This window comes from Homarus americanus, unplaced genomic scaffold (genome assembly GCF_018991925.1).
Source record: "Homarus americanus isolate GMGI-L3 unplaced genomic scaffold, GMGI_Hamer_2.0 scaffold367, whole genome shotgun sequence".
Taxonomy (NCBI): Eukaryota; Metazoa; Arthropoda; class Malacostraca; order Decapoda; family Nephropidae; genus Homarus; species Homarus americanus.
In genome coordinates, this window is record NW_024743709.1 from 12,722,167 (window position 1) to 12,741,473 (window position 19,307).

General features: G+C 42.6%; 1 protein-coding gene across 4 annotated transcripts in view; it reads right to left on the minus strand.

The window, feature by feature from the left end:
- Positions 1-9,131: 9,131 nt before the first annotated feature.
- Positions 9,132-19,307, minus strand: part of LOC121877379 (frizzled-2-like) — a 203,998-nt gene continuing 193,822 nt past the window's right edge. For 3 of the 4 annotated variants that reach the window (XM_042383117.1, XM_042383118.1, XM_042383116.1), the window contains exon 10: positions 9,132-10,031. In XM_042383117.1, coding sequence (XP_042239051.1) covers positions 9,898-10,031 — 134 coding nt within the window. In that variant the 3' untranslated portion in view covers positions 9,132-9,897. Of the gene's footprint in view, positions 10,078-19,307 lie in introns of all 4 variants that reach the window. The other variant, XM_042383119.1, reaches the window with a different exon arrangement.

Sequence of the window (19,307 nt, forward strand, 5' to 3'; positions counted from 1 at the left end):
TGTCTGTGTGTCTGCTTGTCTGTCTGTCTGCCTGTGTCTCTGACTCTCACACCATCCCTCAACCTCCACCAAGACGGCAAGCAGCACATTTGTGTCCTCACCCTACCTGCCTCTCTCTTTTACCCAACCTCTATAGGGCTTACAGTTTCCTTAATGGCTGGTTGAAGATTTCTCCCTCGTTGGCCCTCCCTTTCTCTTACTAAGGAATCCCGTCATGCTCTGGAGGTTGAAGCAGTGGACGCCTACACACACACACACACACACACACTCACACTACATGCTACGACGACTTAGGTCACTTGGGACACCCACGCCAGAGCTGAGGACATCTACAACGCCTTTATTCTCCCCAAACTAATGTATGCGTCACCAGCCTGGTCGTCTTCTCTCAACTCCACCCAACAACGTCAGCTAGAGAAGGTACAGAAAAGGGCTTGCAGAATCATGCTCGGCGCAGAATACTACGGCTGCACCAACGCTCTCTCCACCCTGGAAATGCCATCCCTCAGTGACCTCCACCACCAAGCACTGGAAAGGTTTGGCAGGCAACTAATGCACCACCCTCATCCCCCCCACCTCCTGCCACCGGCAGCCCCCCACCCACCTCGCGCAGTCGGCCACTACAACAAAATTCAGCCCATAAGAGCCAGCACCGATAGATATAAGAATAGCACCATCCCATCTATTGTTAAAATAATAAACAACTCCTGATTTATGTACTGTACAGCCCTGTAAATATATTCAATGCATGTTATATCATTTTGTCTAAATCAGATTTAAGTGTATATTTTCAGCCACCTGCTGCAACTCTATTAATAATCCGTTTATTATTATTATTATTATTATTATTATTACACACACACACACACACACACACACACACACACACACACACACACACACACACACACACACACACACACACACACACACACATACACACACACACACAGACACACACACACACACACACTTTCTCACTCTCCTCGTCTTTACTTTTAACACCCAACCACCGCCTGACATATCAGTCTTTGTTCGAGGTCTTTAATCAACTGAAGCCCCACCCGTCAGGTCCCCTCAACTCACTACGACTAAGTACAACTGTTTCTTAAGCTTCATGGCGTTTTTTTACGCTTCTTGTTTCAAGACACTCTCTGTCTCTCTCATCCTGTCCCTCTTTTTGTCTCGCTCTCTTTCTTTCTCTGTCCCTCTCTCTGTCTCACTCTCTGTCCCTCTTTCTGTCTTTGTCATTCTCTGTCATTCTTTCTTTCTCCCTCTCTGTCCTTCTGTCTGCCTTATTCTGTCCCTCTCTCTGTCTCTTCCTCTCTCTCTTCCTATCCCACTCTCTTTAGTCTCTCTCTTTCATTCCCTCTTTCTGTGTCGTTCTCTGCCTCTTTCTTTCTGTCTCTCTCTCTGTCCCTCTCTTTGTCTCTTCCTCTCTCTCTTCCCATCCCACTTTCTTTAGTCTCTCTCCCTCTCTATCTCTCTATTTCTGTCCCTCTGTCTCTCTCTTTCATTCCCTCTTTCTGTGTCGTTCTCTGCCTCTTTCTTTCTGTCCCTCTCTCTGTCCCTCTCTTTGTCTCCTTCTTTTCATCCCTTCCTCTCTGTGTGTCTCTTTGTCTATCTCATTGTCTCCCTCTCTGTCTCTGTCTTTCTGTCCCTCTCTCTCTGCCTCTCTCTGTCGCTTTGTCTCTCTCTCTATCTCTCTTTTTGTCTCCATTTCTCTCTCTCTGTCTCTTTCTCTATCAGTCAGTATCTCCGTCTCTGTCCCTATTTCAGATTCTCTCTGTCTATCTTTGTTTATGTCTTTGTCTCTGTCCCTTGCTATTTCTCTCTTTCTCTGTCACTCACTCTGTTCCTTTCTGTCCTTTTTTAAGCAGTTGCTTATATGCTGATCACTCACCAGTTTCTAGCCTAATCACATGAGAACTGGCATAAAGAACAATTTTGGTAAAAACTATCCTATCTGAAAAACCTTCCCGAGGATTGTTACAGTAAATTATCATACAGTACTTAGTTAAAGGCACTGAATTAATTAAAGCCACTGGCAAAAATCTGATACATAATTGCTGCTAATGGCAAAACCTAAAATGTGGTCTACCTTAATGCACTACAGTGAGACAATGTGGAGCCTCCCGGAAGGTGGCGTCCTACCGTTGCCTACCGGAGGGCGGCGATTCCGCTAGTATATATGTACACACACACATATTGATGAGATACAAATGTAGCCTCTTGTTTCCTAACTGGATTCGGTAAAGTGTTACTCGGACCACATAGTTGGCACGGGCAATCCCCAATGGAGGTTCACGTTGCTTAACAAGCACGTTGAGCAGGCTTTTTGTGTGAAATATAACAAGCCCCGAGGATTGTTTTTGTTGTCCTTGCGGCGAGGTGGTTGCGAGCCCTGTTCACAAGTAGAGGTCCAAGGTTCGATTCCCGGCTACTGAGGTATTGTTTGTATATGGAAGTCCGCGTGCTATATGGACTGATTATATACATGTATATATATACTGTATACATACTGTATATGTGTGTGTGTGTGTGTGCTCCTCTCCTTTGCCTGCGGGTTACCTCTGATTCTGTATGGGGTCTATAGGTAACAGAAAAGTACACACACACACACACACACACACACACACACCTCAGTAAGCTTATGTTTAATTCCACGCCGCTTCAGTGGTTTGTGTTATAGGTGTAAGAAGATGTCGGTGAATACTGAACGACGAAGACGAATGGAGGCTTTATCAGGCAACTGTGATGGAGACGGGTAAAATAACATTATCAAATTACTTTCGTGTTTGTTAATTTAAGAATAAACCAATTTAACCATAGCTATAGGGGGGTCTATTTAATAACGGTGTTCTTTTTTTATTAGAGTTTAGTGTATTCGTTGGAATATAATTACGGTCGAATTACAGGCAATATCCTGTTTGTTCTTGACTCATGAATCCCTCAGTCCTGTATCTAATAATAATCCATCTTTTTCTTTGTGATGTGAATTGGAATGTTCAGCTCATTTAAAAATTCACCGCAAGCAGATTAAACACTGTACACACAGTCAAAAGAGATTCTTTACAATGTTGTGTTAGATAATGTGACACAACGGACGAAGTATTTGGCAGCCCTACTGAGACAACAGGAGTCGCAGTGTTCATTTTGAAATTCATCGGACCCCTCCGTAAAGATACTTGTACGTCAACATTAAGTTCAGTGAAGATTCTATAAAATCCAAAGCCTCTTATCGATTTTCATGCACTTGTACATTGTACACTATTAAGGACTACTGAGTTTTCAGACATAAAATAAAGTTAATTTTTATACGGATATGAATGTTTAGATACTTATTTGAAAAGCTGAAACATAATTTACCACCACTGTTGATGAAATTATTTGTAAAGGGCAAAGATTACAACTCAATATTTATTACCACTTTATAAAAACCAGCAAATGATACAAACAACAAATACCTGACCAGTATATAGTATGATCTGTACAACTGTACACCATATTCAAGGGCGGATCCAGGGGTGTCCTGGGGGTCCGTACCCCTCTTTTCATCGAAAAATTCCAATATTTTTTCTTTAATGTAGCATTGTACTCAGGCGTTTTGTATACCAACAAGTAATTACTATTGACCTCAGAATATAACTTACTATGAAACTGGCTTCAAAATACCCCTAAATCCCGCTGCTGGGTGGGCTCTCTATGCTCGCCATGTTCCCCCTGATATTAACAGTAACTCTATTTGCAAGGTGAAAGCTGTTATAGTTTTTCCTTCCACGAGCTTTGTAATCACTTGGGACTATGCAAGTGGCCATAGAAAATACAATTTACTGAAAATAACAGAGCAGCATCAACTTGACATCATATTCGACTTGTAGAAGTGTCAACTGACTCAACGAAATTTCTTACCTGACTGACTGTAAACATAAACTGTATCATAAATTTTTCTATTATAGTAAAGCTGTTCAGGGATATGATCGTGCAAAATGGTACAAACATATGAAACTTTGCATGTTACTCAGGTATGCCCTAGTGGTCGAATTAAAGTTGGGTACCTGTTTCTAGGTACCTGGTAGATAGTCGCCATCTTGATTTCCAATATTACCACTGCTCAAATATTACATGATCCATGTCTCAACTTCCAGACCACTGAGGACGGTGATCTTGGTATCTATTGCACCATTCTCAAGGCCAATAAATTTAAATACACGATTTTCAAAAGCATTGGGCCAATATTTTATACACTATTAATACCATAGGTACTATTTTCATTGAAAATGAGGGCTGTATATTGTCCAAATTCATATAATACAGGGTACTAAAAGGCCTACTGTACTTGCCTGCAATATATGACCAGTTTTCTGTTGCTTCATTCATCATCAGGTCTATGAAGTTTAAATAAACCGCATCTATTCTCTCGTAATTTTGAAACTGACTGTTGAAACAGTGGTGTACCTCATTCCCTCAATGCATTTATCAGTATGATTCTGGAAGAACTGAAGATAGAAATATAGAGCAAAACTAACTCGACAAAAGATTACAGTTGTTTTGTCACAGCTATGAATCCTGAACTAAGTTGCTTCTACAGTTTATTAGATCGGTAAGAAAAAAAATCCTTCTACAGATAGCCCCGTGTTTTTTTTTTGTCCTTAATCACACAAATTATGCTATACGGTTACTAGTGCATATATAGTAAGTGATATAGTCAATCTACCTACAAGGCATGCTAATATTTTTGACGAATTAATGAGCGGTAAGTTTGTCACTGAAAAGTCAGCAAACGCACTCTGTGTTATAACAACTGACCAGTGACATGGCCTCATCACGGGTGATGGTGGGGCAGTGGGATTAACGGAAAATCTTCAGGTCCTTGAAGGATGGATATTTGCAAGTCCTGAGATATCACTTCTGGTGTCTGAATATGAAGACAGATATGTTACAGACAGTAGAAAAAAAGTCTACCAGACATCATGAACAGTCTACAAGCATTCAAAAAGCTTTTGTTAAATATGTCCCGTCATTGATAGCATCCATAGAACAGATGGGTTACTCATTTGTTGAAGATAGTGGCGACCTCTATTCACGTAATACTAAACTCCTTATGGATAAGCAAACATTAGATTAGTTGGGAATAAAACAATTTTCAGACCATGTTACTGAAAGGCTGACAGGTGAACGAAATAGGTCTGTCAGTGACTTAATTTCATTGAACAATATTGGCTTATTTAACTTAAGACAACAAAAACAGCAAAGGGAAAACAATTGTTGGTATTTTTGAAAACAAACTTTGACTTACTTTCACGCTTGTATATTACTTGCCAATCACGAAAAATAGTTCTGGATGCCTTTTTCTAGCATGAAAATCAAGCATTTCCCCCTTTACTATCTGATATGTGTTAGCTCTACCAAGGATTAAAGTCAGACATCGTTGACACTCTTACAGATATACGGCCATTATTTTTTAAACACTCGGGGCAGCAAGCCCGAAGAGCAATCCCGAATGTCGAGTTACTGTTTGGTAACCCGACAAGTGGATTCGTCAAACTCGATTATCAATCCCGAACATCGGGTTACTATTAAGTAACCCGATTGTTTAAAAAAATGGCCGATTCTGTATGACCTGCATCACAATATGCGCCAAGTGTAGATGCAAAGATATTTAATGGGGCAGTCTTGATAAATATGCCGCACATTTCATGACTATGCCCTGCAAACTTTTATCCCCTATATCAAATCCAACCTTGAAGCAGTCGAGAGAGTAGATACTCTATGGGACTGATACATTGAAAACAGTTTGAAACGATACACTGAGGAGCGGATAAGGCAGATAACAGGAGTTCTGAAGTAAAGGGTTGTTGGAGGTGCTCCCGTTCCATCAAATTGGAAAGCTTTTTTGTTGTGTAATTAGAACACGGGTGAGCCTTTTCAGTATTTATCAGAATGCTAAGAGGACACCATTGTTATCTCAGGTTAGAGTGAATCTGCAGCCATACACACATGCAGAGGCCGACACCTGCATTTTCTTCATCTCATATATTGCGCACAGCAAGGACCGATGATGATGATGATGATGATAATGAAGTAAAGTGGTAAATGACTTTGCCCTGGGAGAGGAGAGGAGAGGAGAGAGAGAGAAGGAAAGCATAGAAACGGGAAGTAAAGTAGTAGGGGGTGATAGCAGGAGGGCCGCTCAAGGGAGGCAGGTGGAGAGGGAGGACTAAGCTATAGCTAGGCATTCATTAGTGCAATGGGTATTAATTTATGTTTGTTAGATGCTGGTGTTATTTGTTCACATATATGTGTAAAGTGGGTCTTGTTCTTCTATGTTAGCATGGAGGCACTTGGGCCACCAGCTGTGTGTTTTAGTAGTTTCTTCTTTTAACTGGGAGAATATTGGGTCCTCCAACTCTTCAAGTTTGCTCCAGATTCTCTGGGCTTGGCTGTGTGTACGTGTGTTCAGTGGTCCGATATTGCATAATTCGTGAAGTTCTTGTATTTTGGTGGTGTATGGGGGCAGTTGCTTTGATGCTCTACGGATAGCTTTGTTTTCTACTGATTGAAGTTTTAGTTGGCTGTATTTTGCTGATAATGCTGAGTGGTATTGGTGGATACTCCAGGTGGGGGCGGACAAGTGCTTTGAATAGGTGAAGTTGAATTTTGGTGTCCATTTAGCTAAATCTTCGTAGTTTTGTGAGTTGTGATTGGACAAGCGTTTTGCGTTGTGTTATGTGTTTTGCTATGCCTGTTCTTGTTATTGTGAGTCCCAGAATTTTGCCTTCGTTGACGGTGATTGGTGCAGGGTTTATTTTGGCAATGTGTATGATCATTAGTTTCTGTGTATTGGTTTGTATTTTCCACTGTTTTTCAAATTCGTTAATTTGCTCGATGGCGTGGGCTGTTGTCCGTGCCATCATCTGTTTGCCCCTGCCTGGATGTCGGATGATTTGGGTGACGTCATCAGCATAAGCTATGTATTCTCCGTGTGTAGGAGGTGGTATGTCCGCCGTGTATATTGTGTAGAGTGTGGGTGAGAGGTCACTTCCCTGTGGTACTCCGCTGTATAACTTGATGCTTGGACCAATGTGGTTACCAATGATAATTTGAGCCTCTCTATTGTCAAGGAAGTTACAAAGAAAGGAAGTAAAGTTGTTGGGAAGTTCTTGGGTGGTAATTTTGTATTTGAGCCCTAAGTGCCAGACCTTGTCGAATGTTTTTGCTACGTCCCTTAATACTACGTTACATTGATCCTTCTTGTGTATTGCGTTTGCTATGTTTTCGTATGGGTTCCTCTGTGTTTTCTAAATCAGTGGTGCCTGGGGTTGTATTTCTCTTCAAGTTCGAGGTGTATTCTCAGTCGGTGGTTAATGATTTGTTCTAGGACTTTTCCCGGTGTTTCTAGAAGAGAAATTGGTCTGTAATTTGATACTTGAGTGGGGTTGTTTATTTTACTGATGCCCGGAGCCTTGTTCTTGAAACTGTTTATTGTTTTGTGTATTTCCTCTGCGGTGATTGGTTTGATCAGTGGGGAAAAATAGTCAAGAGTGTTTATGTCTATGCTGGGACTTGGTTGCCAGATGTGGGTTGTGTGTGTCATGTGATTGGTTACTTGTTGCTCGGTGTTCATACAGAAGTTCAGGTTGTCTTCTTGGCTTATTTGAAATATTTTGCTCCAATATTTCCTGAATTCAGGTTCTTGTTCTTTGGGTTCAGTTAATTTGATTTGGTTGCCGTTTAGAATGTAGTTTGATTCGTTGCTGGAGATTCCCATTAGGTATTTAATTTTCCTCCAGAATTCTTTCGGATAGTGGTAAATTGCTTCTGTGTCTGTTATTAGTTTCTCCCAATTACTTACGTATGCTTCTTTGGACATGTTTCTTAGTTGTTCGTGTATGGTGTTATATTGTCTTCTGTATTCTGGCGTCCACCCTTGTTCTATGATTAATTTTAATAACTTACTTAATTGTGACTAGAATTCTTGATTGATGTGAGTACTGAGGGTGTGGTAATGTACGGTGAGTGGTCTTGGGTATTTGGTGTTCCATTGCCTGGATCACGTTTTCGTACCATATCTCTAGTGTGTTGTCTATTTGGGAAGTGTGTTTGTTGTGTAATTGGGTGATCTGGTGGTTGCTTAACTCCTTTTGGAATTCCTCCCAGTTGGACCGGCTGTAGCTGTATCTCATCCTGGCAGGGATCTGTATTGGCGACGTGGAGAGTGTGGTTACGATAGGGAGATGGTCACTGGTGGTTATTGGGCCGGGTTCCATTTGCAGGTTAAGATGGACCGATAAAGGCTAGTATCCGCTATAATGCTGTAAGCCACTTTACCTCACTTGGCTTAGAAGAACTATGGATAAATTATGAGCGTGGGTCATACGTCTAGTATATGCCAGCCCTTTCTCTTTCTATAACCCCTGGAGACATGAATCAAAGGCCTTGATAGTATTCCATGTTTTGAGTGGATGTGACACAGTGACTAGCTTCCTCAATTATGGTAAATAATCTGCTTGGTGGGCATTGATGGCTTGCCCAACTGCCATAAATACTTTGTTGTCATGTACAGTTATACTTGTGAACTAGGTAAGGTTGATGAAGCTACAAAAGCACTGTTTACACAAGATGGTCACACTCTGGAAAACATTCCTCCAACGAAAGCAGTTTATTGCAGCATGTAAAGCGAGCAACCTATTACCCGTGTCATATATGGTCACAAGCTCTCGTGCCAAATCTATCTCTACCAAGTCTGTAACTCTGGGGTTGGAAAGCAACTGAATCCAGCTTTGAACCCTTTTGGACTGAATTAGAAGAGGCAGCCATGTCATGTTATGAGTTAATTAATTGTGGGTGTATAAAAAGATGTAATCATTGCTTTGAATGTCGTGAATCTAGTCTGCAATGCCCAAATCTTTGTTTATGAAAACGGGCAAGTACAGATTAATAATAAAATTAGAATTGCTGTATGCAGTAAGTGTGATAAACAGATTAAGACACTAATGTATCTTTCAGCAGTGAAGTGATCTCATCTTTGAGCTAGGTTTATGTTCGATTGTACGACGTACATACATACAAGATATAGTAATATAGATATGGTTATCTGTGTATTGGGCTGAGACATTAAACAACCTGCCTGTTTTGCATACATGCTGCATGAGTATATTACCATCGTATTAAATCATAGTTTTAAAATCATTTTCTCAGTATTCTTTTGGAAACTGACTTGGATAATGTATTGTAGAAAAACATCAAAGGTACAAACAAATTGTTTGTATCAAAAACCTAAGATTCGACACAAATATCAAGTTTCTATGTCATATAGAAGGGAGGATAACATTACGAAGGTTTGAGCATTTAGCAGCATCCATTTTCAAAATCAAGGTGGCGACCAGATACCTCATGGATACAGATAGGTACCCATCTATATATTATTATAGACACCTTAGAGTCTTAGACTATGCCTGAGCCAATTCCCATACTTTTGTACCAAAATGCAAGATTCATCCACCTGGTGGCTCTAACCTGCTGTACTATTAACACTATGCATCTTATACTGTACACACATCTACCACGTCCTCACAGCAACAGATCCATCCTCATCCTATCAAACAGAGTGTATATAAACGCCTCCTCACATCAACAGCCACAGTTCATACTCACAACAACATCACCCTCTAAATAACATTCCACACACGTCCTCACCCGAAGGTCACGCTCGTACAACTGGCAGCAAGGAGGCACCGCTAAGAGGCTTGACATGATGCAGATTAACTCTTGAAGCAGCACCTCTAAGGACGACAACAACACCAGCATAAGGTAGAGCAGCACCGGTAGAAGCTAGGACAGCACCAGTAGGAGCTGGAGAAGCATCAACAGAAGCTGGGGTAGCACCGACAGGAGTTAGGGCAACACACAAACGCCTCGCCGTTGGACAGCTTTCTTACGGCAAAAACACTTGAGGACTGCGTCGCGGCCACGCTGACAGGAGGCAGCACCCAGCTGTCTCGGGCAGTCGCCTTTAATGCACCGGCCACCTGCGGCAGGAGACACCCAGTCAAGCTTCATTAGTCTCATCCTTACCTGCGGGAGAATAGGGAACGCCAATGCCTTCATCGACCACCTGTTGAAACACTTACTCGTGACACTCAACTTTTCCTGCTGGAGGAGACACAATACTTTCTTACAGGAGACAGTGCTAACACCTTTATCGATCACCTCCCTGGAGGAGTAACCCGTCAAACCTAGTTCTTGTTACCGCTAGTTGCTCCAAGAGGCACTACATTAGCGCCTGTGTCGACCACCTGTTTTTTGACACAGTGACCCACCCTTGTTACGCAGTGTTACCTGAGGAAGAAGCCAGCACCTGTAGCCTGAAACACATTTGTTACACAGTGTTACCTGAGGAAGAAGACAGCACCTGTAACCGGACACACCCTTGTTACACAGTGTTACCTGAGGAAGAAGACAGCACCTGTAACCGGACACACCCTTGTTACACAGTGTTACCTGAGGAAGAAGCCAGCACCTGTAACCGGACACACCCTTGTTATATACAATATTAAATTAGGAAAGGGGAACGCTACCAGCACCTGTAAACACTATACATCATTGTGGTACAATGTACTTTGGCATTTCTTTGACTCGACGAACATTACCGAGCAGATAACGTTGTATCGTCACACAATTTAGCTCCACCCTCAGTTTTGCATTATTAGAGCCGAAGATACTAAGACGTGCTGTTTTAGGTATAATTGAACTGAAGGGGACTGTGGGAAATTAATGAATATTTGTAACCACACACACACACACACAATAGGGCAATCGTGGCACACATGTGTAAAGAAGACGATAAAAATAACAATAAAAAAGTTACATAAATTTTACGTATGGCAAAATTAAAGCACTCCCAAATAATCTTGGAATTTTAAGAGAACAAAGTTGTATTTTACAGTGAAAAGCAGTAAGCACCACAGGTCGTGCACATGGACTGGGTAATTGTCATTTTTCGTATTCTTTTGGCCTACACCTGTGAGAGATTAGTGGCACATTTTTTCCTCTCTTAACCTGATTAACTGGTTAATCCGTTGATTGTGTAGTTGAGTGACTGGATAATTGTGGTAGTTTATGGTGGTGGTGGTGGTGTCAGACTGATTGGTTGATTGTGGTTATAGTTGTAATCACGAAATCCTTTGGTTATAACGTTTGACTTTAGTGATTTGTTCTGGTTGATAAAAAACGAGTGGTTGAGTGGTTATGTGGCTGGTCAATCTGGTTGGAGTGGTTTTTTGGGGGGTTGAGGATGGTAACTAATTGGAAGTTATGCTAACAGGACTGATAGTTGTAATGCTTATTGATATTGTTTTGTGGTACCTTGCATGGTGTTGGTGGTAGTGATTGTTAGTACCTTGCATGGTGGTGATAGTGGTTGTTAGCACCTTGCATGGTGGTGATAGTGGTTGTAAGCACCTTGCATGATGTTGGTGGTAGTGGTTGTAAGCACCTTGCATGGTGGTGGTAGTGGTTGTTAGAACCTTGCATGGTGTTGGTGGTAGTGGTTGTTAGTACCTTGCATGGTGTTGGTGGTAGTGGTTGTTAGAACCTTGCATAGTGTTGGTGGTAGTGGCTGTTAGTACCTTGCATGGTGTTGGTGGTAGTGGTTGTTAGAACCTTGCATGGTGTTGGTGGTAGTGGTTGTAAGCACCTTGCATGGTGGTGGTAGTGGTTGTTAGAACCTTGCATAGGGTGTGGCTGTGTGGTAGTGGTTGTTAGAACCTTGCATGGTGTTGGTGGTAGTGGTTGTTAGAACCTTGCATGGTGTTGGTGGTAGTACCTTGGATGTTGGTTGATTGTTAACATGATGGTGGTAGTGGTTGTTAGTACCTTGCATGGTTGTTAGTACCATGATGGTGGTAGTGGTTGTTAGTACCTTGCACGGTGTTGGTGGTAGTGATTGTTACCTTGCATGGTGTTGGTGGTACAGAACCTTGCAAGGTGGTGGTAGTGGTTGTTAGTACATGGCGTTGGTGTTAGTGGTTGTTAGTACCTTGCATGATGTTGGTGGTTAGTTGCATGGTGTTGGTGGTAGTGGTTGTTAGTACCTTGCATGATGTGGTGGTAGTGATTGGTATTGTTGGTGGTAGTTAGTACCTAAGTGGTTGTTAGTACATGGTGTTGGTGGTAGTGGCTGTTAGTACCTTGCATGGTGTTGGTGGTAGTGATTGTTAGTACCTTGCATGATGGTGGTGGTAGTGATTGTTAGTACCTATGGTGTTGGTGGTAGTGGTTGTTAGTACCTTGCAATGTGTTGGTGGTAGTGGTTGTTAGTACCTTGCATGGTGTTGGTGGTAGTGGTTGTTAGTACCTTGCATGGTGTTGGTGGTAGCGATTGTTAGTACCTTGCATGGTGTTGGTGGTAGTGATTGTTAGTACCTTGCTTGGTGTTGGTGGTAGTGATTGTTAGTACCTTGCATGGTGTTGGTGGTAGTGGTTGTTAGTACCTTGCATGATGGTGGTAGTGGTTGTTAGTACCTTGCAAACCTTGCACCATTGAAATAAAATCATGAAGACGGTGGCATATGAAACCATCCATATTCTATTGATTGGATATTAGAGTGAGATTGAAACCAACAACACATGTAAGGATAGTGGGTCTAGAGAGTTCTGTGACACAAGATGATTTAAATGCTTCTAAGCTTTTTTCCCACAGAAAGACTTCTGGTTGAAGCTAGTTTGATTAAGGAAGAAAAATCAATAAACCTTAGTGATGGTCAGTTCAAAACTGATAATATGTTACATAAATTTATTTGTCAGTGGCCCAAGGTTAAAAATGTTTTGAAAACCTTTGATCTAGATGTATGATAGTTATTTTGTGGGTCCCTTATTTTTGACCTGACCTGAATAGTCACGTCACCCCCTTCTCTTAAGCTCCTCTACGTGTGTGTTGGTGTGGGGATTAGTGGATGACATCATTATGACCTGACCTCATGTTCTTAAGGTCACCCTGTATATTTAAGCCTCTCTCTGTCCATGTAATCCAGTTGCCTCTGAAGATGTCTTGAATAAAGACGAAAGCTAAGGTACTCCGTTGTTTCCATCTTCCCGTGTGATTTTATCAAGATTTATCTTATCCACGTTTTCATTGTGGATTTACATGAAATATATATATATATATATATATATATATATATATATATATATATATATATATATATATATATATATATATATATATATATATATATATATATATATATATATGCGTGTGTATAATAATAATAAACGGTTTATTAATACAGTTGCAGCCAGTGGCTGAAAATATACAGACTTACATTTGATTTAGACATAATGATATAATGTGCATTGAATACAATTACAGGGCTGTACAGTACATAAATCAGGAGATGTTTATTATTTTAACACTAGATGGGATGGTGCTGTTCTTATATCTATCGGTGCGGGCTCTTATGGGCTTAATTTTGTTGTAGTGGCGGACTGTGTGAGAAGGGTGGGGGGCTGCCGGTGGCAGGAGGTGGCGATAACGAGGGTGGTGCATTAGTTGGCTGCCAAACCTTTCCAGTGCTTGGTGGTGGAGGTCACTGAGGGATGGCATATCCAGGGGAGAGAGAGCATTGATATAGCCGAGCATGATTCTGCAGGCCCTTTTCTTTACCTTCTCTAGCTGATGTTGTTGGGTGGAATTGAGAGAAGATGACCAGGCTGGTGACGCATACGTTAGTTTGGGGAGAATAAAGGCGTTGTAGATAGTCCTCAGCTCTGGCGTGGGTGTCCCAAGTGACCTAAGTCGTCGTAGCATGTAGAGAGGGTACGAGGCTTCCTTGACTGTGTTATTTACATGGGCCTTCCAGTCCAGTTTGTTGTCTATCGTTACACCCAGGAGTTTTGCAGACTGCACCAGCTGGAGAGGATGGGCACCCACTGTGACTGCTGGGGCTTGCATTGGAGAGGTGGCAGTATTGATGTGCATGACTACGGTTTTGGTGTGGTTGATGGTGACCTTGTTTTCCATAGTCCATGCCTGTAGCCTGTCCAGGGTGCCTTGTAGCGATGAGTAGCCTGGTGTGGTGTTGTCCATTGTAACCCCCACAGTGCAGTCATCCACGTACTTCCACCTGTGAGGAGTGTCGGATAGAGCATCGTTGATTAGGATGAGGAAGCACAGTGGTCCCATCTTGGTCCCCTGGGGAACACCGCAGGTGAGGTGTTGGAATGTGGAGACCGAGCCCTGATACCTCACTGCCTGGCGACATCCACTCAAGAAATCAGTAAGCCATGAGACCAGGTTGGTGGGCAGCCCTAGTGCAATGGCCTTGTTGATAACAGTGCAGTGATCAACAAGGTCAAAGGCCTTCCTGAAGTCACAAGGGCAACGGCCAGTGATGTCTTACGTTTCTGCAGGTTTCTGTGCAGAAAATCTAGAAAGCTCACTAAGCAGTGTGATGTAGAGGAGGTCCTCATATTGCCAAATTGCTGTGGATCAATTCATTGATAGATTCTGGCAAATTCCCACTCAAAAACAAAGTCCTCACAGATTAGACTGGGTATTGGGGTAATGGCAACTGGCCTGAGGTCGTTAGGGGACTGTGGGGTGGTAACCTTGGGGATGGGGGTGACAAATGCGGTTTTCCATTCATTAGGGCATTTGCTTTGTCTGAGGGATGCATTAATAATAGAACAGAGAGGGGTGGCAAGTTCGACTGCAAACTCCTTGTATATTTTGATTGGGAGGTCAATTGGGTTCGTGGAGCGTTTGGATTTAAATTTCAGGATTTTGAGTGTGTGTGTGTGTGTGTGTGTGTGTGTGTGTGTATTGTATACACAAGAGTATTTTCTTTATGTTAGTCAGGTTTTCCTGGTATATAGTAATGTCAATTCGCGTTGTACTTGAAATTAAGAGAATTTACGCTGTCATGTAATGAACAGAGCCATAGGGAGTAGTGAACCGATCTTTCCTGACTTCAAGGGTTGGTGCTGACGTTAGAGCCGTCGTGGGCTAGCGGTCCTCTTCACCCGCATTTGAAGTCTCAGTATGCTGGTTCGAGATTCCCCAGGTCTCATATTATTATATGGTTAAAGTAAAACTTCTTATATAAGATATATTTGTTAGGAAAACTTTTCATGAACCTAATAAGAAGTATTTTTGCGTCGCTTGTTAAAAATATAACTATGTAATATTTATTTGTTTACTCAAGTATTTTTTTAATCTGTAATTATATATATATTTACACACACACACACACACACTACTGAAAGCAGTTTAGTCTTGTTTAGTCTATAACCAGCATCGCAACCAGAGTATTATACACGATGGATGAATAGGTTTTCATTATGCATTTTACATTGACCCGCAGGGGTCAGAGATGTTTTCATAGCAAGCATGTAGTAAGCATTTAGTAAGCAATATTTCGCCTGCTCAAGCGCAGCTGTTTTAGTCACGTACACGGTCTGGCGACAGTGTGTCGACCAGAGATGTCTCAGTATGACGATATCACCTTTGAAGCTCATTACTTATTTAATTAATAACCCTTACTTGATAACTAGGTCATTAATTATCACTAGTAAACTTCCAATTATTTGATGTAAATTATTAGTCAGATTAGTTAGATATTTTCAACGTTAATTAAGGATGATTCACGGCTCTAACGAGATCATTTCCAGACATCTATTTCAGTAACGCTGTTGACATTGATTCAGGTGTTCATACCAACCCTTCCTACTGGTAGAAGCTTCTAGAAGCTTGGACCCATGCATCATCCTTAGTGACGTCATTGTCAGTTAGCCGGAGTAGGTCCGCCCTGGTATAACTAGTCAATCTTGAGCTGGACACCACACATTACTGATGTACCACTGAGCAGTAGCCTGAGACACCCCTTCAGTCCTAGCAGATCTAAATAGCATCTCTAACACTGCTCTGAAGCTCACAGTCCTCAGTCCCAGATCAAGTGGCCAGCCTCTCTGTAGATACAAATATAAATTTATATCTGTATATATAACTGCTTGAATCCGTCCACCCATCTCAGAGAAATGAACTAAGACAGCCGTTTTTTTTTAACAATATCTGGTAATTCCCTAATTAAAAGTGAGTTTTCAGAGGAAGTTACAGGGGAAGTTACACTAATACTACTACTTTGCTGTCACTCGGAATCGAGTATGACGATCATCCAGCTATGAGACAATGATATGAGTTATTAAGGATTTCACCTTCGTCGGTGAGTTTTAAGGTGACTAAAGAGGCCGATACGGGACCAGCAGGATAGTTCACAGATGTTGCACATATGGATAGCTCCATCTAGTGCGGGAGGGGCGGTGGCAGCATCTTTCCGGCGTTGGCGCTTGTCTGCCTCGGTTTGCAGTCGGGCTAATTCGAAAGTATTGACACCTTCTCGTGTGGTGCTCTTCCAAGCATTGTGGTGTGGAGTGATCGTCTCCCAGGTGAGGTGGGTCGATCTGGCACTTTTTCATGTTTGTCTTAAGACTATCCTTATACCTTTTCAGTTGTCCGCCAGCATTAAGTTTGCTATTAGTTAGATGGCCGTAAAGTACCTGCTTTGGCAGTCTACTGTCGCCCATGCGGGCAACATGGCCAGTCCAAATTAGTTGTTCATGAATAATGGTAGCCTTCATAGTCCTACTGGTATTTGTTCTCTTGTCTTCCCGACGACAAGTTTTCAAGTGCCTTGAGGTGCCTCCTGTATGTGACCCATGTCTCGCTGCCATATAGCAGGGTGGCGAGGACGACTGCTCGATATACGTGCAACTTTGTAGATAATATCAGCTCCCTATAGCTGAAGATATGGGTACGGAGTCTGCCAGTGGCTTGAGATGCACATCTGATCTGATGTTGAATCTCTTTATCGATGTTTACAGTGGTGAACAGGTAGGAGCCAAGATACTGAAAATAGGTAACATTAGAGAGGGTAGTACCATTAAGCTGGATGGATGGTGGAGGTGTGGCTGAACCAGAGGCAGGCTGAAAGAGAATCTGAGTGTTACGTACATTCACCTCAAGGCCGAAGTCTGCAAACACATCTCCGTTGATGTTCAGGATCTCCTGTATGTCGCGTTCAGTGTGAGTGACAAGGGTGAGGTCGACTGCATACTGAAGCTCAGTAATGGAAGCTTCTGATACCTATGTTCCTGCCTGGAGTCGTCTTTTGTTGAAAAAAAAACCCTTCATCCGGAACTCGATGTCCGCCCCGCCGGGTAAATTGGGTAAGGAAGGCAGCCAAGAAAATAGAAAATTGAGTTGGTACCAGTTTAATCCCCGTTTGGATGGAGAAGAACTCAGACTGGGTGCCATTGTGCAGGACACTACCGTTCATATCATCATGGATTTGCCTCACAATGGCGATGAATTTTGGTGGACAGCCAAAACGGTTGAGGATCCACCAGAGGGCTTCCCTGTTGACCGAGTCGAAGGCCTTGGTTAGGTCACTAAAGGCCATGTACAGGTCACGAGGCTGCTCTCTGCACTTGGTGCCATGTGATGGTCTAAAGCCACATTGACATTCTGGGAGTAAGTTTTCCGCCTCAGATAGAAATCTGTTTAGGAGGTCTCGGGCGATAATCTTGCCAGCTACGGACAGCAGCAAGATCCAGCGGTAGTTGCCTCAGTTTGACTGGTCTCCCTTGTTCTTATAAATTTGACGGTGTCTTTAAGAGCTTGGGGGATTTCCTCCTTTTCCCATATATTCTCTAGGAGAGAGTGAGATGGCTAGTAAGCAGAGATCCTCCTACTTTATACTCCTTGGCTGGGATTTCATCAAGCCCTGAGGCTTTGTTATTTTTCATCTGTTTGATGGCAGTAGCTACCTCATACAGGAATGGAGGATAGCTGAGGTGGGTTAGCTCTGGATGCTGAGGGAACTGCTGGGTAGTCAGGACATCCACATCAGTGTTTCGGTTTATCATCGACGAGTACATTGATTTCTGGGTCATTTTCATCAAACCAATCCTAGTGTATTCTTTCGATCTGGCCGGGGGTCTCTCTGCAGGTGATTGTCATGACAGGGTTGTTTGTTGTTGGGTTGCTCGAGCTGCTCTCTGAAAGCATGTGCTACCACTGGATCCTCCAGACACTTAGTGTTAAAACTTCTTTTGGTGGCTTGTTGCCTTCGCTGTTTTGGGGCAACGTAAAGTGATAGCTTTTCTGACGAGCTGATGATCAGTGTCACAGTGGTCTAAGCCATGCATGGCACAGGTGATGAGGACATCTCGGCGATCTCTTTCTCTGACAATGATGTAGTCAATGAGATGACAGTGTTTGGATCGTGGGTGTTGCCACGATCCCTTGAACTTGTAGGCCTGCCTAAACAAGGCATAAGTGATAATGAGGTTGTGTGCAGCACACGTGCTGAGGAGGAGTAGGCAGTGTGGATTGTACATGACTAGTCCACATCTCCGTATGGTTCCCTGCCAAATGTCAGCGTCTCTGCCATCTCTGGCATTAAAGCTACCAAGGAGCACATCCTTATATTCTCTGGGGATAGAGCGTAAACGCTGATGAAAAAGGCATGACGTGAGTGATTCAGTGGGACTCTGAGCGTTATGAAGCATTCATTGATCCCAATAGGCATTTCAGTTAGCCAGTGTAGGTTGCGTTGGTAGATGGCAAAGCCAACTCCATAAATGCGGTTTCTCTGCATCAGGCTTACCCTTCCAGAAGAATGTTTAACCAGACCTCTGTTCTGTAAATCGACCCTCGTCTGGGAGCCGGGACTCACTAATTGCTGCAAGATCGATGTTATACCTAGTCAGTTCTTTTGCCACAAGGGTGGTTCTTCTTTCAGGATGCCCATTTGTGCTAGTATCCAAAAGGGTCATGTCATTCATGCAGCAACCATAAGAGGTTGTATAGTTTGTTTTTGTTTTGATCTGTAATTATAATTGTGTTTTTGACCGCATATGGATTACCTTACTGGGTGAGTTTGCCCAATGAGGTTGGTTCTTTAGGCAGGCAATGTTCAGGCACCTTTTCTAGCCCCCTTCCCATGTGGGGTGAGCAGAGTGGCTCCTTGAAAGTGCTGCTCAGTCGCACAGACAGGACCGGATTACATTGCTGCCTAGATCCCAGTGCATAAACGACCATCTTATCTGTGCTGCCCAGGTGCAGAGTTGTGACTAGAGACTCCCAGCAGTCATCTCTACCTGTACCCATCGCCTCTCTTCTGTCGCCATTGGACTTTTGTGTTATAAGAGTTTGATGATGATGAGGAGTATAATGAGCTGGATGATGGCTGTGCGTGAGTGCAGGAGTGCAGACTTCAACCACACATCTTGGCTCTCCTCTTTCC